This window comes from Denticeps clupeoides, chromosome 5, assembly GCF_900700375.1.
Source record: "Denticeps clupeoides chromosome 5, fDenClu1.1, whole genome shotgun sequence".
Lineage (NCBI taxonomy): Eukaryota > Metazoa > Chordata > Actinopteri > Clupeiformes > Denticipitidae > Denticeps > Denticeps clupeoides.
The window spans coordinates 31,903,687-31,930,604 of record NC_041711.1 but is presented as its reverse complement, the minus strand read 5'-3'; the positions used below and the strand labels follow the sequence as shown (position 1 = coordinate 31,930,604).

General features: G+C 43.8%; 3 protein-coding genes across 6 annotated transcripts; 2 read left to right on the top strand and 1 right to left on the bottom strand.

Annotated features, from left to right (window-relative positions):
- Positions 1–354: 354 nt before the first annotated feature.
- On the bottom strand, positions 355–15,587 carry smarcc1a (SWI/SNF related BAF chromatin remodeling complex subunit C1a). 3 transcript variants are annotated; one of them, XM_028980955.1, is made up of 28 exons: positions 15,331–15,587; positions 14,486–14,605; positions 13,686–13,771; positions 13,505–13,586; positions 13,322–13,414; positions 13,053–13,122; positions 12,866–12,935; positions 12,645–12,720; positions 12,442–12,567; positions 12,060–12,178; positions 11,642–11,769; positions 10,898–10,957; positions 10,771–10,808; positions 9,743–9,864; positions 9,586–9,657; positions 9,384–9,497; positions 8,573–8,726; positions 8,149–8,259; positions 7,991–8,050; positions 7,571–7,829; positions 7,193–7,354; positions 5,568–5,623; positions 5,238–5,376; positions 4,966–5,126; positions 4,715–4,849; positions 3,355–3,682; positions 2,322–2,450; positions 355–2,226 (listed from the first exon to the last, which is right to left on the bottom strand). In XM_028980955.1, exons 1-28 carry the CDS (start codon positions 15,514–15,516, stop codon positions 2,135–2,137), a joined length of 3,348 nt encoding a protein of 1,115 aa, XP_028836788.1. In that variant the 5' UTR covers positions 15,517–15,587; the 3' UTR covers positions 355–2,134. The 3 variants fall into 3 exon arrangements, with proteins under 3 accessions (XP_028836788.1, XP_028836789.1, XP_028836790.1); XM_028980956.1 differs by having other exon boundaries at positions 12,060–12,154; XM_028980957.1 differs by lacking the exon at positions 10,898–10,957.
- A 173-nt stretch (positions 15,588–15,760) lies between these two features.
- Positions 15,761–21,000, top strand: pkdc (protein kinase-like domain containing). Of its 2 annotated transcripts, XM_028980858.1 has the most exons (4): positions 15,761–16,017; positions 18,009–18,146; positions 18,566–19,484; positions 20,041–21,000. In XM_028980858.1, the coding sequence occupies exons 3-4, from the start codon at positions 18,577–18,579 to the stop codon at positions 20,168–20,170; spliced, it is 1,038 nt and encodes a 345-aa protein (XP_028836691.1). In that variant the 5' UTR covers positions 15,761–16,017; positions 18,009–18,146; positions 18,566–18,576; the 3' UTR covers positions 20,171–21,000. The 2 variants fall into 2 exon arrangements, with proteins under 2 accessions (XP_028836691.1, XP_028836690.1); XM_028980857.1 differs by lacking the exon at positions 15,761–16,017 and having other exon boundaries at positions 17,759–18,146.
- Positions 21,001–22,580: 1,580 nt separating this feature from the next.
- On the top strand, positions 22,581–26,573 carry herpud2 (HERPUD family member 2). Its single transcript, XM_028980743.1, has 9 exons — positions 22,581–22,710; positions 23,172–23,557; positions 24,024–24,101; positions 24,268–24,378; positions 24,472–24,581; positions 24,660–24,785; positions 25,056–25,400; positions 25,530–25,632; positions 26,011–26,573. The coding sequence occupies exons 2-9, from the start codon at positions 23,411–23,413 to the stop codon at positions 26,185–26,187; spliced, it is 1,197 nt and encodes a 398-aa protein (XP_028836576.1). The 5' UTR covers positions 22,581–22,710; positions 23,172–23,410; the 3' UTR covers positions 26,188–26,573.
- The last annotated feature ends 345 nt before the right edge of the window (positions 26,574–26,918 follow it).

Genomic DNA, 26,918 nt, shown 5'->3' with positions numbered 1-26,918 from the left:
CAAACCAAGGTCACCGGAGGGAAATCTAGTATAGGAAATAGTGACTCTCCTCCGTAGAATGATAATAAAGAGTGAATAACAGAAACATGCAGCACATGCCGGATTATTATAGGATTAGGGATTACATTACGACAGTTTTTCTTCACCATTTCAAAACCATGCTTTTCATATGACTCTGAGGCTGTGGTGCACGGTCATGTGACTGCTAGATCCTGAACAGCTTGTAAAACGGCACAGCTTCAACACAACAGTTTAAGGGCCTTAAATACGATCGCTCGAGAAATCTCAGAAAAAAAAAAAAAAACATCCCAAGCGAGACATGAATCATGATGTGAACCCCAGACAGAGATGTTGTTAATACAAAAAAACCAAACCCACTTTATTTGACAGTGTTCAGGTCTAAAAACACAGCGGCCTGATAAAAATAAAACAAAAGCTACAAAGCTCCATGAACAGAGATAACAGAGTCTACACAAACTTTATTTTCTTAAAAATACATTACCATAAAATTAAAAGTAGCAATAAAAAGACAATGTGATGGGGGAGATGGTATAAGAGTTTTGGTTCCGGTCTCTTTAAGTTCAAATAGCCTGGAAAGCATGAATAGATGTGTGCATGGGTGTGGCGATTATTGTTCGTATGTCTAAGACAGTGAACTTTTCAAAGGTGGAGGGGGTCCGGGTTCACCTGAGAAGGGGGAGGGACACACAGCCTCCACGCATCAGTAATGCAGCAGTCACGTGGGCACACACACAGACAGCAAGATCGGCACGAACCGAGAAAGGGAGGGGGAGAGAAAGCGATACATGTGAAGGAGGAGGTAGTAAAGTGAGAGAGAGAGAGAGAGAGAGAGGTAGAGCAAGGCAGGGGCAGCTACGTCATCAGAACCTACATCGAGCACACAGGCCAGCTACATCTACAAAGCGAAGGTACTCAATCACGTCAGTGTGAGCAGGTTAAGTCTCAGCAGGAGCAGGTGGGGGACTAGTGGGGTGCCATAGCCGGGAGCAGCTCACTAGAAGGTATGGGGGCCCCTGTGGACGTCTGCGCCGAGGCAGCGTGGCTGAGGAAGGCAACAGGAAAACGTGGCTGGGAACCCCGGAGTACACGGCCTACCTGTGCGGCTGTACAGCATGGGCGGGGAATTAAAATTAACAGCGGCTCCACTGACCCGGAACGATCTATAATGGGTTTTAGAGCGCTAGAGGGGAGGAGGTGAGACCAGGTTGAATGCTGCCATTAAAATCCCCCCCCCTTCCACAACCTCAGCAGTAAAACCATGTGCTGGGCAAACACCTACAAACAACTAGTGTGTCAAAGGGGAGATTCACAGCAGAGAGGTAGATTTTCAGTGTGCCAGGAGTGAAGAGGCAGGTTAAAGGAGAGGGAGAGAGATAGATAGAGAGAGGGGGGTGGAAAGTAATGCTCTAATTGAGTGTGTGTTCTTGCTGATGCCCATCTGTGGTATTCCCATTTCACACTAGCATATCAAAATAAAATGATACACCAAGTAGCCCCCAAAACACAGCAGGTTCCACTGCATTCCGTGCTGAAGTTCAACCTGAGGACTGATGGTCAGAGAGGTGCTGCTAATGAAGCAACGGCTCAGAGCTACAGTGTCATTCTAAAAATGTACGAGAGACGGATAGAGCGAGGAAGAGACTAGCAGGACCAAGTGAGAGAGTGGCACCAGCTCTGGCCTCACCCTGCTGGGGCCGGAAAGACCCCCTTTAAATCCCTTGGCTCTTCCTGGTCCCTGGAGCTTATGAGGAATAACATAATATACAAATTACAGGGAAAGAGAGCCAGAAGCCAGCAGTCACCGCTCTGCCACAAAACCCAGGATGTAGTCCAGCACCATCCACATTATGATCACAGGTAAAAGGGGGGGAAGAAAGGAACCAGTGCTATTGCTGGGCTTTTTTTTTTTTTTTTTTTAAAGGACACACCCACCAGCAAGGCCGTCAGTAAAGACAGGTTTGTCCATCAGGTCTCAGTGTGAGTAACAGTAAGGGATGTTTAGAGGAGGAAGTAAACGTGATGAGAAGTGTGTGTGTGTGTGTGTGTGTGTGTGCATGGGTGTATATATTTATGTATGCGTGTTCATATATATATATATATTATGATGCATGTTTTAGTTCTCAGCAGCACGGGGTGGCACTGTTGCTGGAGGTCCTACGGGGGCGGATGGCATCCCATCAGGCTGTGCGGGGGGAGGGCCGGGATCTGAAGGGTAAAATAGGTTGGGCATTATTAAAAAAAAAAAAAAGATAGTCGCTCAGATGACACAAAGAGTCAATTAACACAAAATATATACTTACACATGCCATTGGGAGCACCAGGGTGTCTGGGTCCCATCATGGGGGGCATGCCACCTTGCGGTGGCCCACCTGGAGGAGGACCAGGCATCATACGCCCAGGCATTGGCTGGCCAGGCCCACCCATTGGTCCTAGAGAGGACAGACATCATAAAACAACTAGTCATAAAAACATATAAAAGAAGCAAGGTACAAAAAGAAAGAAGTGTGGTCTTCTGAGATATGGACTATGCCAATTCCCATATAAGGACAGGAAAGCAGATGCTCGGTTTATGAACCCCCACCTTCTTTGACTGTTGAATTAAACAGAAGAGCCTTAGGAACGCAACCTCATTTATTATGGAGCAAACACTTAGAAGAGCCTTGCCTTAGCTACGCACTTACATATCCCTAAAGTCCCACAAAACTGGAGCAATGAGCACACATCTGCTATTAATTAATACGAATAGAACAATTTAGCATTGGATGATGTTGATTCACATCAAATAGAAAAAATAGGATTAGCATTTAATTAATAGTAATTCCGCATTTGCATAGTGTGCATATTTTTGGTGCAAAACTGGCTCTGCATACTAATAGAGTACATGCTAGCAAAAGGGAGTCTCTAAGCATGTTTCTCTGTTAATTCAGCAGTTATGTTAGTCTATAGACTTAAACCACCTCTAAAACATAAAGCTGAACTTTAGTTAGAGGAGCCAAAATGTATGCATGACTTTTAGTGCTGTGCAGACTAATTTCCAAAATGTTAACGCACCCACTTTGCATAACCGCTCATCCCAACGCAGCCCACTGCAAGGTAGTACACATGCGCACACACTGACAAGCCTGAGTCGCCAATTAACATAGTGTGCATACCTTTAAATGTACATAAATGGGAGACCATGCCAATCATGCACCCACACAAGGTCTGAGATGGGATTCAAACTCAAACTCACGGGATTCAATTCATCCTTTTAGTTTGTTAACTAAAAGGATGAATCTGTGGCTGTGTTAAGAACTAAAAACAGTAAGATGCGGCAAATACCACAGAATGTACCTGACTGTGGTGGGTGGTGGGGACCCATTGGATGGTGCATGGGTAGGTAGCCCGGGCCTGGATGTCCTGGGTGCATGCCTGGTGGTGGACCATGTGGTGGGGGCCCATGAGATGGTGGACCATGAGGTGGGGGCCCATGAGGGCCATGAGGACCATGAGGTGGTGGTCCTCCTGGATGCCCACCAGGGTGTCCGCCAGGATTCTGTGCAGCAGCAGCGGCGGCCGCCTGCTGTTCCATCTGCTGGCGGGCCTTCATCTCTGCGTACTTCAGCTGCTCCATGTGGAAGGCCTGCCGTTCTGTCAGCAACTGCTGCCTCTGGAGTTCCAACTGTAGAGAGGAAGGAGAACGAGGAGACATGAGGGGGTGGTAGTAGCCTAGTGGGTAACACACTCGCCTATGAACCAGAAGACCCAGGTTCAAACCCCACTTACTACCATCGTGTACCTGAGCAAGACACTTAACCCTAAGTTGCTCAAGGGGGGGACTGTCCCTGTAACTACTGATTGTAAGTCACTCTGGATAAGGGCGTCTGAGAAATGCCATAAATGTAAATGTACATGAACTACCAACATCACAAACTAATCCATATTCTAATCCATAGTGGTCTTTTAAAAAGAGAGGCTGAGAGCCAATATTTTGTTCATTGCAATTCTGCCTCCAAGTAATTGGCTAAAACTGAAGACAGGGAAGACAAGGAGCAGTGTCACAGAATTATATAAAGCCTCATTTTTAATGCACTATTTACACTGCAAAACTGGGTTACTAAATGCAGCGCTTTGCATGTCTGCCCAAGCCTCTGAGGGCAGGCAGTGAGGCACCAATCTCAAAACACACAATCCTACCAACAATAAAAGCATTTTAGTATACAAAATCCCTTCAAGAGAGACCATTTAGCAGAGCATTTTGGTTGCAAAGAGTGATTCTTGTGATTGTACACTTTACTTTACTTGGCAGATGCTTTTATCCAAAGCGACTTACAAGGAGAAGACACCCGCAATTCTCCTTCAGTTTCCATAGATTGTGAGTAAAAAAACTAAGAGCCCTGATAAGGCCGAACTTGTGAAGAATAGAACATGCTGGGGAAATCTGGCTGTCCTAAAGAGGCTAAATCTGTTTAAGCGTTTAATTATCATTTTGGTGCGTATCTATGAACTCTCCACAGGAATCGTCTCATTCTTGTGAATGAGATGACGGACTTGTGTGAACAAGCGCGGCATGGCTAGACTCGTTTGTAGCACTTTCAATTACTCTGATGTTATTGACACCTCTCAACGATTTAACCTGATGCCTTCTTCTGCAGTCTAACAAAAACCTGGGCTTTTCCATAATAATATGGAAAATATGGGTGTGGGAACTCACTGCTTCTTTCTCACGGTCCATGATGGTCTCTAGTTCTTCAAAGTGGCGCAGTTTGATTTCCAGCTTCTTCATCTGGGTCTCAACCAGAAGGGCCACCAGAGACTTGATCTTCCGCTCCTCTACTGCAGCCAGGTGCTTAAAACCGGAATAAAAAGTGATGAGTGAGCTATAACAGTAACGGATCACATGACTTCACCACTGCGGCTATAGATCCTGATACATTCCCACTTTGATGCTCGATACGGACTCACCTTGGCTTTAGTGGCAGCAGACGCGAGGGCTGCAGCAGCGGCAGTGGCAATGTTCCCCTCGCCCACATCCAGCTCCAGCTTTTTCCTGCCATCCTCCTCCTTCTCCTCCTCTCCATCCTTACTCTCCTCTGAGGTCTCCATAGGCTCCTCTTTGTCTTTCTCTGTAAGAGCAGACGACCCAGCTAAATAAAACTGTGCAGTGCCAAGTCCTACAAGGTAACACGCAGGTATTATTTTAATACAATATGTGAAACGGGTGACAAGGTTAATACCAGCTGTTTTAGCATCGACTTCTTTCTCCTCCTCCTCTTCCCGTTTTGGGGTCTCGCTCGATTCGCTCTTCACTTTCTCTCCTTCTGCCGGCCGCTCAGCAGATTCACTGGGTTTCTCAGCCTCCTCTGAGGACTCAGCCTGATATAATGGGGGAAATGAATGAGTGTGGAAAGGAAGAGCAACTGCTTGCACACTGCCAAACGATAAAGGTCTCAGCCATTTGCGTATGTATGAATGTATTTGTGCGTACCAATTTTAACCAGCAAATGGCAAATACAATAGTTATCAGATATATACACACACACACTTTGTGGCCTACAGTCTCTCACCTTGTCAGCATGTTGTGAGTCAGAGTCTGTATCCATTTTCTCCGTTTCTGTGGTCTCTGCAGGGCATCAATAGAAAATAAAATAAGAAAACACTGAGCAGACGTGGTTGATGTTTTTTTCCTATCGAGAATGCATTAACATTTAATGTGTCAGAATTGCAAGTGCAAACATCCACAGTCAGAGTATATGAATTAGTCTGGTATGCCCTCCACTCCCCTCAGCATGGCCACAAACCCATAGAAAAATCAATGAAGGCCCAAAAGGCACAACACCCGTGGTTTGGTTTTTGCAAATGGACCCAGGTAAGAAGGGCTAGTCTCTGAATAAGTGTAAATGGTGCACTAGGGTGCTGGAAAAGGCCAGCATGGCACACAGAGCATGCACTGTGATCATCCATGATAAAGTAGCAATGTTGGAAGGCGCTGAACAAAAACTGGAGTCTAGATTGGAAAATAAACAGATAACCTGCTGAGATGACAAAAGTTCAGTAATAATCATGAAATGTCATCATGACAGGATGCTGGAAGACTACAAGTGATTGACCCTCCACACTGCCGCTCATCATCACCCTTATTATGGGGTTTTTCAGCCAACAAACAAGGGAAATCACACACAGAAACTACGTTTCTTCAGAGAGCAGACATTTTATGCACAACTCCACATTCAGAGTGACTATCCGCTACAGCCTGCAGACTCGCAAACTGAGCTCACACTCAACTGACCCACTTTCAGACCCTCCCCCTCACACCCCATCTGCCACCGCTGCTCTAATCCACACGTTACTCCAGAAGCAGGGGAAACTCAGATCTGGGAAAATATGCCATGTGCCCCCTGTTTGGACTCCTAGAGCTGGTCATACAATGATCTCCCATTGGTGGCATTAGTTATTATGCAGTAGCTAACGAGAGTTCGTTTTAAGTCGGCCAGAAAGAAATATAAATGAGGGCTGAGGACAGATGAGATGCAACCAAACATGAAGATCACTGACCTGCAAACTAACAAGCAGCTGACGCTTACACTCTACTACCATGCATATATGCATCAGCATCTCACATATGACTTTCCAACTACGACTAATGCCATACCGCCCCCTACAGGACAATGCCAATAACTACTTTGGGTTGCAAACAATTGAAATTCTTAAATTAAAAATCTGCTAAATACAAGGCCTCTGCATGTGATAGATTCATTATGTATTGGGGCCTGTTCAAGTGAGTACTGGCAATGGTGCTGAACTTATTCCAGTGTAAATGTAAGCAGTAGCGTATGTGCTACCAACCCAACAGATTCTAAGTCATTCTGGATAAGGTTGTGATAAATGCTATAACTGTAATATGGTCATTTGTCATCTTATCTGCACTCTTTGTCTTGTGTTGTCAAATGCCAAAGCATTTGGTTCTGTGCACCCACCATGACAACGATATCCAAAAACCGTCATTACTGCTTAATGACCTAGTCCTGTGTGAAATCTTAATGACTGTGCATATAATATGCATAATATGTGTATGGTACACCGGAACGAGCAGACCTGTGTAAGAGAATTACGCAGTAATGCTGTACACAAGCCAATGTGTCTGCCAAAAGCAGTTATGTCCACATTGACTGAAATATAGAGTGCTATGAACCTGTCTTCTCTGGTTCCTCAGGTGCAGTTCCAGCTATGCCACTGCTCTCCAGACCAAAGGCCGGGTCCACCTTCCCTGTGGTTCGAGCTGCCTCCTGGACTTTCTTCACATGGGCCTCCACCAACTCTGCAGGCACCTCTTCACGAACACGAGAGAACTCCTCTGATCAAAGAAATTGGATTTGATTAAATAAAGGAAAACGATTGCCATATTCTCCCAAAATGAGCAAATGGTTGCTCCAAATTATCAAATCCGCATTGTGCTATTGGCATATTGATAAGATCCTTTATTAGTCCCACAAGTGGGAAATTTACATTCTGCACAGTCATACGTTAATTTAGCGTACACACACACACACACACACACACAAACGCTTACCCAGAGCTGCTCTGGCTGCAGCAGCCGCCACTCGGGGGTCAACCACAGAAGCCAGAAAGGCAACGGTGCTCATAACAGGGTTTCCAGACTGACTAAAGGGAATTGGCTGGTAGGCCAATGGGCCCAGGGATGCCTCAGAGCTCTCTAGGTATGGGTCCTCGATCGGCAACCTCAGGAAATGCAGAATGCACTCGTCCTGCGTGCGGCTGCCAACATGCTCGGATACCTTATTCCAGTCATCTTTGTACATCTCTAGAGCCTGGCCATGGAAGATGTTGAGGTGAGGGGGGCAGAGGGAGCGGGCGGGGGGTGGGGGGGATATTTCACAAGATCACAGTACACAAAGAGACAGTTAACAAAAAAAAAAAATCTCATTTAAAATCTAAAAATCTAAACCCCGCCCGACTTTCCCTGTCCTACCTCCAGCAGCAGCAGCGTCTCCTGCTCTGTCCATTCACGTGTACCAGTGCCACTCTTGCTCTGTTGCAAAAAGGAAATTTAAATGATCCATAACCATGATTTTAATGCATGTCATTAAATAACAAAACGCTCATTGAAAATGGTCTATTGGGGCTCACCTTGGAATTCTTCTTTGAATACATGTCTGTCCGGAGGCCGAAGTTCTGCATGTCAGTGGGCTTGTCTTTAATCTTATCTGGGAAGTTCAACATCTGTTGAGCAGAGGGGACCTAGAGAGGGGAGGGGGGGAAATGGCAACATCAGTACTACTCATGCAAAATTACAGAGCTAACTGGTCAAACTCAGCAATCAACCAGCTAACTTTGGACATTTAAAACTACGCTGGCCATGTGGAATAAAAGTATAATTAGTCACAGGACATAACTTTAGCCTGGATTTCCAGTTATTGACAGCTTTTGCACAATAAAAACTTTCCGAAAACCCCTGGATTTTCCAGTTTGGGTAAAATCAGATATCTAATGAAAGTCCACTGTCGAGCCACAAAGCACAATTTCAGAATCACACAAAACAGAAAAGCCATACCTGTGGGGGTCGGTGATGCAGGGGCACTAAGCCTGAAGGAGTGTCAGCCAAAACATTGAAATGGGGGGTTGGTGGAGGACCCATGGGCAGGGGTCTGCTCTCTGCATCCACCTGATAGTTGATCAGCCCCCACTGCTCCAGGAAGGCATGGACCCTGGGGGTACCCAGAACAGGGTTTAACACTGCATACCACACCATGCATAAAGCTTACAACTAAATCAGCATCTTAGCACGCTTTACACCTACAGGCTTTAGTGCATTTAAATCAAACTCAACCTCCTGTGTGCAGTTTGTTTTGGCAAAAAAAAAAAAAAAAAAAAAAAAAAAAAGCACAGAGACCAACAAAAAGACTTGATCTTGGTTTGAATCAAATCGCAAAACTCTGGTGCGGTCTGGCTGGTGAGAACAAGTACCAGACCAAAACAGGACCAAACACGATCACATAATTTGATTTTTTTTTTCACAGATTCTCCTACGTCGTATTGTTATGCGCCTTCAGCTATTCCAGCGCATCAGCACATTGTTTTCAGGACATAACCACGCTACATTTTCAAAATTTATGTTTTGCCAAAAGTGGTAAATGCATGTAATATAATATGAAGTAGTCGCTAGGGCAAAAGCCAACCCGCATAAACTGTCCATCCTGTCTGGACATCCTCTCGCAAACACAGCATCCACAACATCAGAAAACTTAGAAGAAGCGCTTGCTTGGGTCTGCATTTTGCGAGATGGTACATCTTAAAATTGCTCCGCTTTATATCGGACTTCAACTAGCCTCCAAACTACTGAATACTTAGCCAGGCATGTTCACCTCATGACTGCGCACACGTCTCCAGTCAGGTTCCGGCGGCAGGAGGTAGAGGTAAGATACTCCTGAGGGTTCAGTCGGTAGGTATCGATCATGAAGTTGCGATAGGCAAGATATCTAACAGAAGAGACAAAGAAAATTTATCATGACAAACTAGCAACTTTTAATGCACTACTGCACTAATGTCGGTGGTGTGTAAACTCACATCTCTGGGGATTTGGACTTATTCTTGCCATTGAAGAACTCTGGCAGGGCTCGTCGCTCAATCTCATGGATACTAAGATGAGGGTAAAAGTCATGCACTCAGTGCTGTATCTTAGAAACGCAATCATGGGCTCACAGTCTTACTCACACCTCCTTACCAATTGTAGTCGAACCACGCTGCATAGCTGGGAATGATGATGTGGTGTGTCTGCTCGGTGACATTGTCCTCACCAGAGTCGATCAGTCGGTTAGCTTCGGCCTTGCCTTGTTCCTCATCCTCCTGCAAGGGAAAGTTTGGAGAGATAAGCAACACTCAACAAATAAATGCACAAGATTTATATATATATATAAAACTAGTTTTAAATGACATCCCATTCTTAACCCACAGGCCTTAACATAAAATAATCTTACAGAAGGGCATTTCAAGAGGTCAGGCACTGATGTTGGATGTAAAAGGCCTGGCTCACAGTCTTCATTTGTATTCATGCAGAAGGCGCTCACAGTTGGGTTGAGGTCATACATGTCTATATGGACCTTGCTTTGTGCACTGGTCCACCGTCATGTTGGAACAGGAAGGGGCCAAATTCAAACCATTCCAAGAGTTGAGAGCATGAAATGGTCCAAAATGTCTTGATATGGTAAGGAGTTCCTTTCACCAAGCCCAGCCCTCAAAAAACTTTCGACAGTTTCCGTGCCCTGTGCGTCTCAGCATGCACAGACTCTGCCATTTAGTTGCCAAGTTGCTGCTTTTCTAAAAGGCTTATAATACCACAAACAGTTGACTGGACCCATCCCATCATAAACAGGGCGTTGATATTAATCGTATAATCAATGCATCGTGATGCAGACATGGACGATTCTGCGTTGATGCAGTGCAGAACATAATTGATTACATCATAATTATGCTACTTGGTGATTTATGGGATGCATCGTGATTTATCAACATCGAGGCATTGATAACGGTAATCAAATCGAGAGACCAGTGAAGGTTCACACAAATTCATAACACCTGTGGTCATGGAAGTGATTGGACCACCAGAATTAATAATTTGGTATGGCATCCCAGCAGTTTCCGGTTTATAGATTAAAGCCTGGTCCTTCACTAGGAGTAATAGCCAGGAGTAAGCGGTGAACGGGTATCTGAAGGGACTGAACAGCGAGTGAGGGAAAATGTTGTTATTATTACCTTTCCTCCAGAGACAACAGAGTCATCTTCCTGTTCATCTGAAGGGGAGAAGAGAGAGTGATCGTGAGACGACTGGTATCTACCGCATTTTACACGCGCTGTGCAAGCCTGAGTTGACAGAACCTACCCAGGTCAGCCACTGTCCCTCCCTTTACAGGTGTGTTTTCACTGTCCTTTTTCTGATTCACTTCAGCCATCAAAATCAGAATGAGAGCAGACACACAAAGGAGAGAAAAACAGAACATTTTTTTCCACCTATATCAACACAGTATGAGCAAGGCAGGCCTACAGGGGCCGACTGAAATAAGATGGCAGAAAGGGCTTTGTAAAATGTGGGACAGCGCCGATGGGACTCAGTCCAGCACTAATCTTTCAAAATGTACTACTGAAGCAAATACACGTACGACGCTTTCAAAAATTTCTTGAAGAAAAAAATCTTTGTTGAACTGGATTCCTATACAACATAACTTCATTAGCCTAAAAGAACACTGCTTTTGTTCGGAAATATGTTTTTATTTTTTGTGTACTACCATGGCTGTAGTAGGTGTATGAAGCACTGGTTCTAATGCAGTTTATTTGAGCACACTCCAGTAGTACCTTATACATGTTTTAAGCACCTCCCTCAGATACAGAGCAAGGCCCACTCTGTATCTGAAAATTAACCTTTTTATTCTTTACGTGCCCATAGGAATCGCTCTGATTAGCTGCATGCACGTAAAGACAAGTACGAAGTTCTGAAACCCCCAAGTTGATGTGCAGTGCAAAACCTTTCACCACACACGTCTGCGGCGCAACGAGAGGAAAGTGTGTTTGAAATTCTGTCCCTCCTCACCACCACCCATTCTTTGTACACAATCACACAATGCATTACCGTTCTTGGGCAGTGCGACCTCCTCCATCCCGGGGACAGGTGACGGGTCCTCGAGATCTTTGGTGAGATCTTCTTCTTGGTCATCCTCATCACGAGGGCCACGGCGCTTCCAATGCAGCCCAGGGTTTCTGAGTTACCAATACAACAGCAACCGATCAATACCAAGCGACAAAACACTGCATAATAAGTGGAGATGCACCGATCAAGCTGGTGCCAAAATCAAAACACTGTCATGCAGATATTCCAAGAAGTTGTGAAATATATGAAACATACAATTTAGCCTGAAAGAGCAGTTTTGTCGACCAGAACAGTTACATGTTGCATTATTCAGCCAATGTGTCCGATGAGCGCATCCCTAATAACACGTTTCGGGTGATTTTTTGTCTCATTTCTATTTTATTTTATTTAAGGTGCCTACCCTTTTTTGCCTCCCTTCTTACGGGACTCTGCTGGGGTGCTGGGGGGTGAGGGAGAGCGCCTCCTCTTCTTGGTTCCCGCCACAGATTTACGGTCCTTTCGATCGGGTGTACGGGAAGACTGATCAGAACCATGTGGTGAAGGATGAAAAAGAGCAAGAGAATGAGAGAATGGAATGGGCTCGTACGCAGCAGGGTGAGGAGGGGCGGGCAAAGAGTGGGAGAGATGGCAAAATGGTAAAGAGGAGGAGAGGGAACTTGAAAGGATAGGTGACACACAAATGGGTGATGACACTAACAGACTGCAACGGACCACTTTCTTTTCCCCACCAGTGCCAAACGTCCATTTGTCTTGAGTAATTCAAATTAGAACATAAGTCCTACCTCCTCCTCTCGTGGGAAGATGCGCTGACGGAAACTTGTAGGTTTCTTGAACTCATCAACCTCGTAGTCTTCCTCATTCATCCATTCATTGAAGGCATCTGTGTCCAAGACCCATTTAGCATGAACCTAAGAGGGAACAACAATTAATTAGGAGTCAAATTGAGAATTTGTTCATAAAAACATTGTCAGGAAGACTTGCAAACCTTCCATGGCTTTTCAGAGTTGGATGGGTCCTCCACTTCTCCGTCCACATCACTAGTAGAGACCCATGTGTCATAACTGGGAAAGAACAAGACAAAAGTGTCAGCACCACTTCACAGTGACAAAGTTAATGCAGAGCCAAGTATTATATATGTAGTAATAGTAATGTATATCGCATATTACTATTTCACTAGGAATTGTTACTGTTTCCCTCATGTCGTACCTGTCAGGGTAATAACCCCAGTGAACCAACACCTGTTTGTCCTTGCGCATTACTGGACGCAGCCACTCTTCTGAAAAACAGAAAAGGAGATTTATAAATTACACCAAACTAACTCCTTACCATGTCACTTATAAAGTATAATACTTTTATACTAAGAACATCTGAAATTCACGGGAAAAACACAAACCTTCTTCCTGTTGGGTTGGGGAGGGGTAGATAATGTGGGTGGCCTTTGACTTGTCCTCAGTGATGGTTCCCTACAGGACACAGTGCACCCTTATAAAAAATAACGACTGACATGGACCCTAAACGATAGCTCCTGATACTCATTAGTATAACAGTATAATATATAAATACAAAAAACACTAGCAACCAATTCAATTTGCAATCACTGATCACAAGACTTTTTAAAAGATTTAAATAATGTAAAATTAAGAATATGCATATATCTCACACCTGATGCCTCTTAATTGTGTCTTTCAGCTTGTTTGCTTGCTTCAGTTCGATATCACTTACGATGTACACAACTGGACGAGTCAGACAGTTATTCTGGAGGGGGGATGATAAAAGAACTTATAATTATATAAATTATAATGAAATATGGTAGCAAACTAGACTTGCACGTAGAACAGATTTTACCTGAACAAGAGTCTTTTCAACATTCATAAACATTTCCACATTCCTGTCCATCCTGGATGGATTCTGCAGGTCAAACCTACGCCTGAAGCCAGATAAATATGTTTATTACACTTTGCAGAATCATATCTCACATTTAAACAATAACATTAAATTCACAAACACAAGTCAGAGAACCACTTACCAGCCTTGCTCAGTCTTGAACTTGTAGACAGAGCCCAGGATATGACACAACGCACCACCTGCCTTAAAATCCAGAAAACTCTTCGCCTACATGAAAACAATAAATGAAACTGATGACCGTTGAAACATTATAATATTTCCTGTGACATCAAAACCATGACTGCATTAAAAATCAAAAGGAAACGTGAAAGTAAAGGCTGTTTAGTAGCATTGTGGGCAACACGCTCACATGAAATCATGTCAAATTTACCAAAATATTGCTGAACGATATTTATGACAACCCTAACAGCTTAACTCAAACGACAGTGACTGTTCTTCATGCAGCCCGAGTAAAATAGCCCCCATCAGGCTTATACATAGATAATCAGATGTAATTTAGATGACTTTTAAAAGGAGGCCCACGGATGTGGAGGTCGTGGGATACAGAAGCAATGCAGGCAGCACCATGTGACGTGGCTCACTGCGTAAAGCCAGCAGAGATGCTACAGAACTAAGATGGTTTTAAACGTAGAAAAACATTTCTTGTGCAGTCTCACGGTAACTATGTACTTCATTGACACATGAATGTATAATCAGCACTTTTCCACAATTTTTTTCATGCACCTGGAAAATTCACTTTTCAAATTCCATGACTTTTCCAGGTTTTTAATGAACATTGACTAACATTGCGTCCCTGAACAAGAGACACTTAAGCAACACCCCGAGTTGCTTCTGGGGGACAGGATTGACCCTGTAACTACTGATTGTTAGTCACTCTGGATAAATGTAAATGTCAGGAGACAGGAAGGAGGCGGCACTCACGGGCAGCTTGGTCAGGGCCGGGTTGTTCACCCTCCGTCCAAACGCATCCTCCTGGAACTGCAGCAGCTGCACCACCAGCTGAGCCAAAGACTTGCTGGACGGAGAGTCCGTCTGTACGTACTGTGGATCGAGAGGGAGACAGAACCTACACTTAGCAGTTGACTGTCTTAGCAAGTGAAATGTCCAAAACAATTATACGCCAACTAAAACTACTAGTGAAATGTGAACATGAGTGATTTGAATTGCTCCATGTATAAAACGTGCTATATAAATAAACTTGCCCTGCATGTGTATATAACTCGTGTACATACGTGTACAATGGATGAAATTGTTATTTTTCATGTTAGAGGATGTAAATATTGATGTAGCTGCGGCGTAATACAACGTGAAACTTATTTATTCTGCCCCCGTGAGCATTTCCGCCAGCGGTAAACACAGACCGTCTGTTTAAAAGCGCCCGCCAACCTTAATAATAAAAAAAAGAAGTGTGAATGGAAACGACCAGCGAAATGCACGTCGTATTTACACTTTACACATACTAATTCCAGCTAATTTGGGGGTCAATAAAGAATTCACATCGGCTAGAAAAACATTAGCCGCGGCGCAAACTAGCGAGCGCTGCCATTTGCGAGCAGCTGCGTGCGGATAAACGGCGTTTCGAAACCGGGTAAATCCTCACAAAACACCGCGCACGAAGAAAGAAACACGGGTCTGAAATACGAGCGAACGTTTCTCAAACAATAGGACCGCGGATGCTAGCCAGCCAGCCAGCCTCTATTGTGTAGCCACGACTAGCGGCCGGCCCGCTGAAAATCAATGGAGGAAGAACTGCTAGCGGCTCGGACCTTTTTGTAGTGCTTCCCGATCCACTGGCGCACGGTCTCCAGCTGGGACACGGTCTCCGAGTTCTCCCAGAATTTCGAGGAAGGCCCCCCGTCTTTCTTCCGCCCGACGGACGTGCCCGAACCGCCCTGGCCGGCCGCCGCCGCGCCCGACCCCGCTCCTCCCGTTGCGGTTGCCGCTGTCGCCATTGTCTCTTCTTCGCCGCCGCGTCTCTGTTCCACGGAGCGCAGCGCCGCGCTCGCTCAACGTGCGAGTTGTAGAAATGACGGCGCGCATGCGCGGCCGAGCGGGGGGCGGGGGGGCGGGGTTAGACTCGCCGAAATCTCGCGATGACTGAGACGCGGGCGGCAAGTTCCGAGTTACGGCCTCTGTTCGCGTCTGATTTGCAACTGCTGAATTCAAACTGAATTTAACTGCCATAAATGTAAATTACGTCAAGTTGTTTAATTTATTGTGTTTACTTATTTTCTTCATTTTATAAACATTGTTTCGTTTATGGGTAGGAACCAAGTTACATTCCGTGTTGCACACAGTCACATTTAAGTGACGCAAAAGGGTTAAGAGGCTAGAAGATGCCGTAAATTAAAGAAGGCATAAATAAGTTGTTAAAGGTGAAAGTAAGCTGTGAAGAAGAGAAAGAAAAAGTTGGAAGCAAATTTATTCCCTCACGGTTACGTGCAGCCAGCGAGGTACGTTTAACTGTGTTTCTGTTTTATTGTGCATTTGTCAATTTTAGTTTAAATGTTTATTTGTTATATTTACATTGATCATTCTGTACATTTATGTAATGACAGTTTGACGGTGGATTTATGGTGGATTGGCGGAGAAGTTTAACGAAGGAATAAATCCATCCAACTGATGAACCGCGGTGTCGTGTATTACCTGGAGGGAGTAAAACTGAATTCGAATTCAATTTCATTTCATTGCGTGCCAATGGGCGTATAGGATGCCCATGACAGCTCAAAATCCCAGGGAACTGTAAAAATCCGGCCGGGTGTTTCAAGCTACTGTTGCATGTTTTCATGACGCGAGCCACGCGTGGTAAAAATCACTTACACGCTCAGTTTATTAATAAAATCGTATACATTTGTGCAATTTATGGTTACACGTTTAAGTTTTTTGGGTTTCCTGGAAAACGTATGATTTCAACATTGGTGTTAACTTGTAACTTTTCTTATTGTCGAACTTGTGTACAGAATCTACAACAGAGTGAACTAAATAGATGTATTCATAGTTGGGGGTCCTAGTGAACCGGAATTGATCTCTTCATCGATGGTAACTTGAAAGCACGTTGTAAGTCGCTCTGGAGAAGGGCGTCTGCCAAATGCCGTAAATGTAAATGTTAGATTTTGATGGTTCAGGAAAGTGGGCCAAAAAAAAATCTGTATTCAAACCCCCAGGTTTACATTAGTTATTGTACTCAATTGCTCTGAGAAAGTATTCTGGGTTCCCATTTCTATTTACTGAATTCTTCCTTGAATTTTAATTTGCATCTAAGAGCAAAATACATTGGAAGGTTAAGAAATTAATGTTTATTCAAGCCGAATTGATTCGAAAAAGATGGTAGCAACAAGGGCTAGATTAATCATACAAGTAAAAGTAACAAAAAATTGTTGTTTTGCCCACCCCCAGTTCAACCCCCACTTAATCATGAGTTGCTCCAGGGGGACAGTACCTGTAACTACTGATTGAAAGTCGCTGAATGTGTTTAATGTTTTCTATATACAGATAAATATGTGATTGAAAACTATAAAACTTACTGAAAATCTTTATTAGCTAGGATACTGTAGGATCCGTATCTTTCAGAAGCCATTTACACAGCCTCCATTACCAAAACATAACCAGAAGGTGCCAATGAGCAAGGCACCGTCCCCACACACTGCTCCCTGGGCACCTTCTATGGCTGCCCACTGCTCAAAGGGGTGATGGTTAAATGCAGAGACCACATTTCGCCGTGTGCTGTGTTTACTGTGCATCACAATGACAATCACTTTCACTTAACCCATTGAGGATAGTATGGTCGTAGATACACTCCTACACGCTCTCTCAGATCGGCAAACGAAAGGAGACTAAAAATTCCTTCTTCACGGGGTCTCCGATTCCAATCATGTCTGTTCTCCGTTGTTGTCCCTGGCTGGTGGAACAACCTGCCCTCCTCCACACGACTAGCCGAGACTATCACCACTTTTAAGAAGAAGGTGAAAACCCTCTTATTCCAAAAATATTACAGACAAATTTAACACATACACATGCATACACATTTAACAAACAAATACAAAATGTATAAATACATTATAATTTTTCTTAGTCTAGCACCCAACACTCTCCGAGCATGTTCTTCAATGACAAGTCTAAGCCTTATTAGGGCTCTTAGTTTGTATACTTGATATTCTATAGAAATCGAACGAGAATTGCTGGTGTCTTCCCATTGTAAGTCGCTTTGGATAAAAGCGTCTGCCAAATAAAGTAAAGTAAAGTAAAGTAATAAGCCTCCATCAAACTCACAGTCAAAGCCTTGAGGTCATGCCAGTTATAGAAACAAGTAACTTGTCTTCATTCATATCATTTATCTTACAATGTAAAGATGTATTCAATTCGTTTATGTAGTAATTGGCTCATTAAATTTATTCTCACCTAAAGCATATTCACGATTGAACACTTTACTATGTTTTACTCTCAGCCACACGAATGTAGCAATGCAACTCCGAACCGACAGGGGGTAGTAATGAGGGTCACTCTGTTTAGTACTACTGCCTGTCGGAGAGAGGAGAGGAGAGCGTGTCAGCGCCAGCAGTTTGATAGTCAAAGCTGCGTTCAGGTAAATAAAAACACTTAATTTTCTGCATATATATGTATTTATAAGCATATGAAATATAATCTGCTATCAGTTACTTGGTAACGTCGATTTAATAAAATAATAATTCAATCTGATCGATAATCTGATCGTTAGTTGTACAGTTGTACCTCCGTTTAAAATACGACTATATTTTTACCATATTAAAGCAATATTTTGTTTATGTCAAAAAAGATGATTTCACTGGCAATTGGACTTGTTATGGAGCCACAGTGAAATAACCATGACCTGGATGACTGAGAAGTTTCACAGATATTTTGTTTATTGTAATATTTTGGACGAGTGGAAAATATGAGTTACATACTTTGTATTTTATAGGGTATAGCATGTTCTCTGCTGGTGAATTCTAATTCTGTTCCTTTTACTAACTTTTTTTTTTTTAGTCAACTTTGGGATGCATAAAGAACATGAAGATCTTATTCTGCAAGTCTCGGGAGCAAAGGCCTTGCGTGTTGGGGCTAAAATACAAACTCTTTGGAGTGGTTATGGTGAGATTGTAAGGATTCACTTGGAGGGCTGTGAACGGCCTTCCGTAGTTGTGAAACATATTAAGTTTCCCCAGGATCCTGCACGCCCAGGTGGCTGGAACACCGATATTTCTCACCAGCGCAAGGTGAGGTCCTACCAAGTGGAAATGCACTGGTACCGGAACTATGTTGCAAAGGACAGCTGCCGTGTTCCTGCGTGCCTGGCAGCTGAATCCTTTGGAGATGAACAGCTCATTGTTTTGGAAGACCTTGATGTGGCTGGATTCGATTGCCAGAAAACAAGCATCAGCAGTGCTGAAATTAAAGCTTGCCTCAGCTGGCTCGCCAGTTTTCATGCCTGCTTCTTGGGTGTGGAGCCAAAGGGACTGTGGCCCACCGGAACATATTGGCACTTGGAAACTCGACCTGATGAGCTGGAGGCCATGTCAGACCAGAGGTTAAAAGCAGCAGCCAGGGACATTGACAGGATACTCAACAGTTGCAAGTATCAGACCATTGTACATGGTGATGCAAAACTGGCCAACTTCTGCTTGTCTAAGAATGGAGTGGCAGTGGTTGATTTCCAGTATGTGGGAGGAGGTTGTGGGATGAAGGATGTCATCTATTTCTTGGGAAGCTGTATGGATGAAAGAGAGTGTGAGAAGAAAGTTCCTGCCCTGTTAGACCATTATTTCTTAGAGCTAAAGGCAGGCCTTGGTGGATGTGTCAATTTCACTGAGTTGGAGGCAGAGTGGAAGGACATGTTTGCTTTTGCATGGACAGACTTTCATCGTTTTCTGCTTGGATGGATGCCAGGACATCACAAGATTAATAGGTACAGCAGAAAGCTTACTCAGGAGGTTCTGAATAAACTGAAACAAAATTCAATAGAATGACAGTTGCAGTCAAGGTATAAGTTATTCTGTCACTGTCTTCTGAGGGGTTGGGGAATGTTCAAATGTATTCTGTGTTCCAATAAATGGTTTAGTATTTTTTACTTTCTGTGTATTCAATGAAGTAAAAAAAACTGCCATGCATTGGTCACACAATTTTCCGTGACAACTGTTGATTATTTAATTTATATGATTTTGTATATTCTTTGCTGAATCACATATCACGACCTCTCCAGCTGATCGTGATTTCCCAAATTTTCCCTCACCACTCCTTTGCTACTTTCTCTCCACTGGATTCCTATAGCTGCCCACATGAGATTCAAAATACTGATCCTTCCCTGCAGAGCCCTCATCACTCCTTGCTCTGTTCCTCGATCCCTCGGATTTTCTGGCACTGCTTGACCGAACAGCCACTGTTCACTGAAGATCTTCAAATGAAAGCTCATCATTTCCTTTTAGCTTTATGTTTTATTTATTTATTTATTTATTTATTTGCAGATCAAGGACTTGTGAAGCGAATGAGGGAGGAGAGTCCGGCTGCAGCCTCTGTGAGGTGTGGAGCTCCACAGTAGGTGGAAACACGTCACTTCCACACCTAACCCTAACCACTTACCCTAACCATGAATAAAGTTCACTTAGGGTGGAGATCACATGTTTGAGCTTACTGTGGGGGTGGTGTGTTTCTGCCTACAGTGGTGCTCCACAGTGGCTGCAGATGCTTTTAAAATGAGGGATTACAATGACAGACTTCTTTAAGCATTTAGTTGCTCTGCATAAGAGTGGAAACACTGCCAAATGCTCTGGAGAGACCTAAAAATGGCAATTTCATTTCATGGCAGAGGATCCCAAAATATAGGCGTGAAAAACATGTTGCCCCTTTTCCAAAAGACTCATTGCTGTATTAGATCAAAATGGAGCTTCTACTAAATACTGAGCTAAGGGTCTGAATACTTAGCACCATGTGATATTTCAGTTTTTCTTTGTTAATACTTTTGCAAATATTTCAACAATTCCGGGTTTTTTTTCTGTCAATATGGGGTGCTGTGTGTACGTTAATGATGGAACAAATTAACTTAAATTATTTTAGCAAATGGCTGCAATATAACAAAGAGTGAAAAATTGAAGGGGGTCTGAATGCTTTCCGTACCCACTGTATATACACTAGATGTCTTATTCAGCCTCTCAGCATCCGTCAATATTGCCTCCATATTTGAACGGCGTTCCGAGCTCTTTCAACCACGCTTCTCTGACAGTATAAGCAAAGATGTGGGTGTAATAACAAAGGATCAAGGCATAACATTTCATAAGCATCTGTCTTCACACCCTTCACCCCATAGAAAAGGCACAGGGGCAGTGGTGGCCTAGTGGGTATGGAAACAATCAGAAGGTTGCCGGTTCAAATCCCAAGGTGCCACTGAGGTCCGCTTGATCAAGGCACCGTCCCCCACACACTGTTCACCAAGGGTGATGGTTAAAAGCAAAGGACACATTTCGTTGTGTCACCGTGTGCTGTGCTGTGTTTCACAATGACAATCACTTTCTTTCTTCTTATCAGGCTGCCATGGTTTTTCAGCTAATATTGCTGGCCTTTTTATGGTGTTTGTATTTGCGTTTTTTTGCATGTAGTAGGCATGTAGTTTAAGTTTATTTCAAATGAAAAATACCTATATGCAGATAACATTTTGATCATAAAATGCTATATTTAAAAAAAAAAAAAAACATATATCAATTTATTTGTGACTCAGTCGTAAATACATTTCTGATTGAAATGAACCAAGACAATTAAAAATAACTTTTGAAATTTGCCAGGTTATGGTCCTGTAATTCTTACACAAATACTGGTTTAACAAAGTTTGCTGCTTCTGTTTTTATTATGGCAATTATCATATACACCAGAATGTAATGAAGAGTGATCAAATGCATTGCAAAGTCCCTCTTAATTTAATAAAAATTAACATAATTCCCCCAAAAAACATTTTAGCCCTGCCAAAAATGGATCTGCTCAGATCATTTCAGTGATCCTCTCATTAATACAGGTGAGAGTGGTGGCAAGCACAAGGCAGGAGATCATTCTGTGATGCTGATAGAGTAAGAATAGCTGACTGGATGCTTTAAAAGAATGCATGAAATTATTGTTCTTCCTCTGTTAACCATGGTTACCTGCAAGGAAACACATGCAGTCATCATTGCAAATCATAAAAAAGGCCTCTCAGGCAGGGATACTAAGATTGCCGCTAAATCAACCATTTATCAGATCATCAAAAACTTCAAGGAAAGAGGTTCAAGCGTTGTGAAGAAGGTGTCAGGGTGCCCGAGAAAATCCAGCAGAAATCCAGGGCCGTCTCCTAAAGATGATTCAGCTGCAGGATCGGGGCGCCACCAGTGCAGAGCTTGCGCAGGAACGGCAGCAGGCACGTGTGAATGCATCTGCACGCCCAGTGAGGTGAAGACTTTTGGAGGATGGCCCGGTGTCAAGAAGGGCAGCAAAGAAGACACTTCTCTCCAAGAAAAACATCAAGGACAGACTGATAAAGGGATTGGACTGGGGTAAAGTCAGCTAAGACCAAAGTGATAACTAAGTGACTTGAGGAAGAAAACGTTGAAATTTTGGGTCCATGGCCAGGAAACTCCCCAGACCTTACTCCAATTGAGAATCCTGAAGAGGCGAGTGGACAAACAAAAACTAACAAATTCTGACAAACTCCAAGCACTGATCATGAAGGAATGGGTCAAATCGGTTAGGACTTGGCCCAGCAGCTTATTGACAGCATGCCAGGACGAATTGCAGAGGTCTTGAAAGAAAGGGCCAAACACACTATCGAATATTGCACAAACGTGATGTAATTGTCAGTAAAAGCCCTGGAAACTCGCTCGTAAATATGCTTCAATACAACACATAATCAACTGACCAAAATACCTAAACATTGTGAAAACCAGCACTTCAGTCATTTCCTCAAAACTTTAGTCCACGACTGTATAGCGCACGTATCTGTGTACACGCGGGGCGCCACGATTTACCACGTGGTTTAAAAATAAATAAATAAATAAATAGATTCTGACGCAACTTCCGGCGACACACCCGACTCCATTTTACTTGTTATCAAGACTGGCTGGTATGGAGCCATTCCGAAAGCGCGGAGCCTGAAGAGCGGGGTAGCCCTCGCTGAGGTGTGTGCTGTTGTCAGTCGCACGGAGCGGCGGAACGGACCGGAATCCGCCGGGTTTCGGCGGCCCTGCGCGAAACGCGTCGGACGGGGCTCGAGTGTCCGACGAGGCGGCTAACAGGCTTAGCTTAGCGCCGGGATAATAAACGCCGCCGCTTGATCCCGTCGTCAGTCGTGTGGCGACCTCCAGAGTTCGTTTTTTTTTTTTCTTTTCCTTCCGCGATGTCGCGCGTCGTTAAACTCTCGAGTCTCGAAGCTGTCGTGCTCGCCCGGAGTCAGCTGTCAGCGTGACGCGACGCGACAGGTGTTTCGATCGCGTCGCATCTGGAACGACACGAATTGTTGTTGTTTTTTTTTCTTTTCCATTGTGACCAGAAAGCAGCAGCTGCTGCCGTTTGAACGGGGAGGTCGTTTAGGAACCAGGCGTCGCTCAGTTTTCGTCTCTACCCTTGTTTCCCCTCGCAGGCTCGGACGAGGACCACCAGAGGATCCCGGGGTCCGGCCGCTCGACAGTGCGTCAGATGCAGGGCAGCTGCGAGGAGCTCCTACCGCTTCCCGTCGCCTTGTTTGCACCCAGCATCGCTGCCACCGGGACTCGGGTCTTCGATGGCGACGGTCTGAGAGAAGCGTTCGCCCGTGTAGTGGAGAGAACCGGGGTCATCCTCTCAGAGAAGACACAGAGGAGTTGGTCATTATTATGAAACATGGACCAAAGTGCAGGTGACAGCCCCGTCACCCTTGTCATCAAGGCACCGAACCAAAAGTACGATGACCAGACAATAAACTGTTTCTTGAACTGGACTGTGGAGAAATTGAAAAAACACATCTCCAACGTGTACCCAAGCAAGCCGGTGAGTCAGTAGGCTTTTGTAGCGCTCTGCCATTGTGCGTCCTTTGTACTAGCAGCTGAAATGACCCAGTAAATGATCCGGAATGGTCCAGAATTTAGATCATCACATGTGAGTACAGCGTGAGTATCACAGTGAGTATCGCATAAAACAATAAAACTGCGTAAAGCATCCTACTGTACCGTAAATTACACAATTATTGTAGGATTTATGGGATGTTTAACTCATCTTAGCTCTTGTTGTGAAGCCAGAATAGCTGTTTTAGCCTGAAGAATTGACATTTTCATTCAATTCTCCCAGTTGTGTGCCTTGGCTCTTCCTTTAATATGACTAAAAGGTTTCTAGGACAGGATAAATATAGGCCTTCATCATCAGAATGGACATCCCATGAGTCCTTTCAGCAGGGCTGTGTGTGGATGGTGAAGATGCTGAAGTATTCTCCGACTGTTTTGTTCCCTTGCCATTATAGTCCTCTAAGGATCAGAGGCTGGTCTACTCGGGACGGCTTCTGCAGGACCATCTTCAGTTGAGGGATGTTCTTAGAAAGGTACGGTGTGGGTGGTCATTTTTGTGCATTGAGTATTTTTAACACATTTCTTTGTGTGCACCATGTGCTCTGCTTCACAATGACGTTGAAATACATCCTCTCAAGGACTTTCTTTAATAGTCAAACTACAGTTTAATCCATTTTTGTTTTTCAATGTCTGTTACAGCAAGATGAGTATCACATGGTCCACCTTGTCTGTGCCTCTCAAAGTCCTCCTGAGTCCCCCACCACTCCCAGTGCTGTCAACACTGCGGGTACATCAGGCTCTGGCACTTCGGTAGGTTCTTGGGGGTACAGTAGAACTCACTTCATGAATCCAACTGTCTGTTTTCCATGTGGTAATATTCACATCTTTCAATTTGCTTTTCAGAATTCAGATGGCTCTGGAACCTCCTCAAACAGCTCATCCAACCAGGATGGCACCGTCAATTCTGATGGTCTAAGACGCCGTGGTCCAACTCCCACCGGCACGATGCAGCAGTAAGTATTCGATGCCGTTATTACCAACAGTTTAAGGTTGGGTTGTCTAATTTTTCATTATTTCTTTTTTTTTCGCAGGCCAGAGGGTCTTGCGTTTCCCATGCAGGCTGGCACAGCAGCTGGACTACCTGCACATCCAGCATACATGCCCATGCAAATGTTGTGGTGGCAACAAATGTACGCACGTCACTACTACATGCAGTAGTAAGTCTTTTTTTTTTTTTTGTTTGTTTAGTTGTAAAATTTTAAGAGGAATTTAAGCTACATATTAGCAGTATTAAGAACATGGAGTTAACTTTTAAATATAATTTATATAATGTTACTCTTGTAGAAAGTAGGCTTGGTAATGATCACTAAGAACGATGAAGTTTAAAATGAATGTAGTGTAATGTTTAAAATAAATGTTTGGCATGAAAATGCAGCATGTCTGTCATAATAAACCCATATTAAGATAACATTTATTTTTCCCCTCAGTCATGCTGCCTTGGCTGCCTCTCAGATCCCCAGTTCTACTGCTGCTGCTGCTCCATCTTCTCCCAGCACTGGCCTTTCCACCCAGCCTGTCCAGGCTAATGAGCCTGCAGCCCCCATGGGGCCCAATCCCGCACCCAACCCCGTCCCTGAGGAGCATGCCCCTAACCCAAACATCCAGATGAATGCTCAGGGAGGAGCAGTAGTGAATGAGGATGAGCTCAACCGTGACTGGCTGGACTGGATGTACACTGTGTCTCGTGCTGCTATACTGCTCAGCATTGTATACTTCTACTCCTCCTTTGGACGCTTTATTATGGTGATAGGAGCCATGCTGCTTGTTTATCTGTAAGTTGTGGTTAATCTTATTGTATAGAATGTGTGTGTTCAAACAGTGTAATGTCATGTAATATGACACGTCTTTACTTGAATGGTTCCTGGACATTAACTTAAGTTCCTTTTGTTTGTTGCCCACAGGCACCAGGCAGGCTGGTTTCCCTTCAGGCCGGACATGCAGAACCCTGGAGCTGGGGATGGCCAGCAGGGGGAGGCAGAGCCACAAAATGATCTCCAGGAGATGGTAAACATTTCTTAAGTCTAACTCTATCGGTTAAAAACCCGTGCATTCATTTATATGTTACATTTGTAATCTTATATCAGGCAACTCTTCTGAATAAAGAAAAATTATGGACCACTGTTTTTCACACAATCTGCCAGTGAGTCCAATGCGCAGTGTGCCTTGCTTTATAGAATTATTGTGAAAGTGAAGCAATGCACACAACGAAATGTCCTCCGCTTTTAACACATCACTCTTAGTGAGCAGTGGGCAGCCTTTTGATTTTCCGGATTCATTTTCTTACCTGCTAGGCCATCACTACCCCGAATTGCAAATGTGGCTCACTGTATCTTTAGTTCCATGTCTGCATTATTTCCCAGCTCCTTTTTGTGTTCTTTACAGGAGCGACTCATGGACGATGGCATTGAAGAAGAGGAGGGGGACAGCAGTGAGGAAGGTCAAGATGACCAGAACAGCCCTGGTCCACCTCACCCTGGATTTCTGTCCTCAGCATGGTCCTTTATTAGCACCTTCTTCACCTCACTCATCCCTGAAGGCCCCCCTCAGGCTGCCAACTGAAACTGAGGACACGCAATTCCCTTCAAGAGAAACAAAATTTAAGAAATAAAAGTTAAACTGGAGTAACTGAGAATCATGGTGTGCCACGTTCTGGCAACCACTAATGCCTTTTCATTGTGAAACAGTCCTCAGCTCCTGTGATAAATATTTTTATTTTATTGCATCAGAAAGAAATTTTGGGTGATCATACTTGGGCTTACTTGTCTTCCATTTTGCATTTGTTTGATAAGAAGAGCTATTAAAAAGACTAAGAAACATGAATAACCTTAGTACTTAACTTACCTTATGTGTATATAAACAGTATCTATTTACATATTTAAATATATGCATCTCATTATAGGAAGACACGCTTTTTGAATAAAATCTGAGTTGAGGTTTCACATAGAGATGTGTGTGTGATGTGTTTCTTTCCATGCACCTCCATTGTGCTGAATGATAGTTTGGCCACTAGGTGGTGCTACTGAGCATTAGGGATGTCCAAGTACAAGTGATGATTTAAAGTTTTATTTGACGCGTACATAGTTATAGCAGTACAACACCCAATGAAATGCATCCTGAACCACTCTGTTTCGACTGTAAAATAAAATAGAAATAATGAAGAATAAGGCTAGTAAAAGGTAAGGATAGTAATAGTTACCTTTTTATAGTAAAAAAGCAAGCTGTAATACAAGCAAACATATTTATGTAGAGAAATAGACTTCACTGTTTAGTGGCTATAGATTCCACCAAAG

What these genes read in the sequence shown, in the direction of transcription:
- herpud2 (XM_028980743.1), top strand. Translation starts at nt 23,411, where the DNA reads ATGGACCAAAGTGCAGGTGACAGCCCCGTCACCCTTGTCATCAAGGCA. An exon ending in TGAGGGATGTTCTTAGAAAG is followed by an intron (nt 24,102 to 24,267) that starts GTACGGTGTGGG and finishes TGTCTGTTACAG; the next exon opens with CAAGATGAGTATCACATGGT. An exon ending in CATCAGGCTCTGGCACTTCG is followed by an intron (nt 24,379 to 24,471) that starts GTAGGTTCTTGG and finishes TTTGCTTTTCAG; the next exon opens with AATTCAGATGGCTCTGGAAC.
- pkdc (XM_028980858.1), top strand. Translation starts at nt 18,577, where the DNA reads ATGCATAAAGAACATGAAGATCTTATTCTGCAAGTCTCGGGAGCAAAG. An exon ending in GGACATCACAAGATTAATAG is followed by an intron (nt 19,485 to 20,040) that starts GTACAGCAGAAA and finishes ATTTATTTGCAG; the next exon opens with ATCAAGGACTTGTGAAGCGA.
- smarcc1a (XM_028980955.1), bottom strand. Translation starts at nt 15,516, where the DNA reads ATGGCGACAGCGGCAACCGCAACGGGAGGAGCGGGGTCGGGCGCGGCG. An exon ending in AGGGACAGTGGCTGACCTGG is followed by an intron (nt 10,809 to 10,897) that starts GTAGGTTCTGTC and finishes TCTCCCCTTCAG; the next exon opens with ATGAACAGGAAGATGACTCT. An exon ending in TGCATCACCGACCCCCACAG is followed by an intron (nt 8,260 to 8,572) that starts GTATGGCTTTTC and finishes TCCCCTCTCTAG; the next exon opens with GTCCCCTCTGCTCAACAGAT.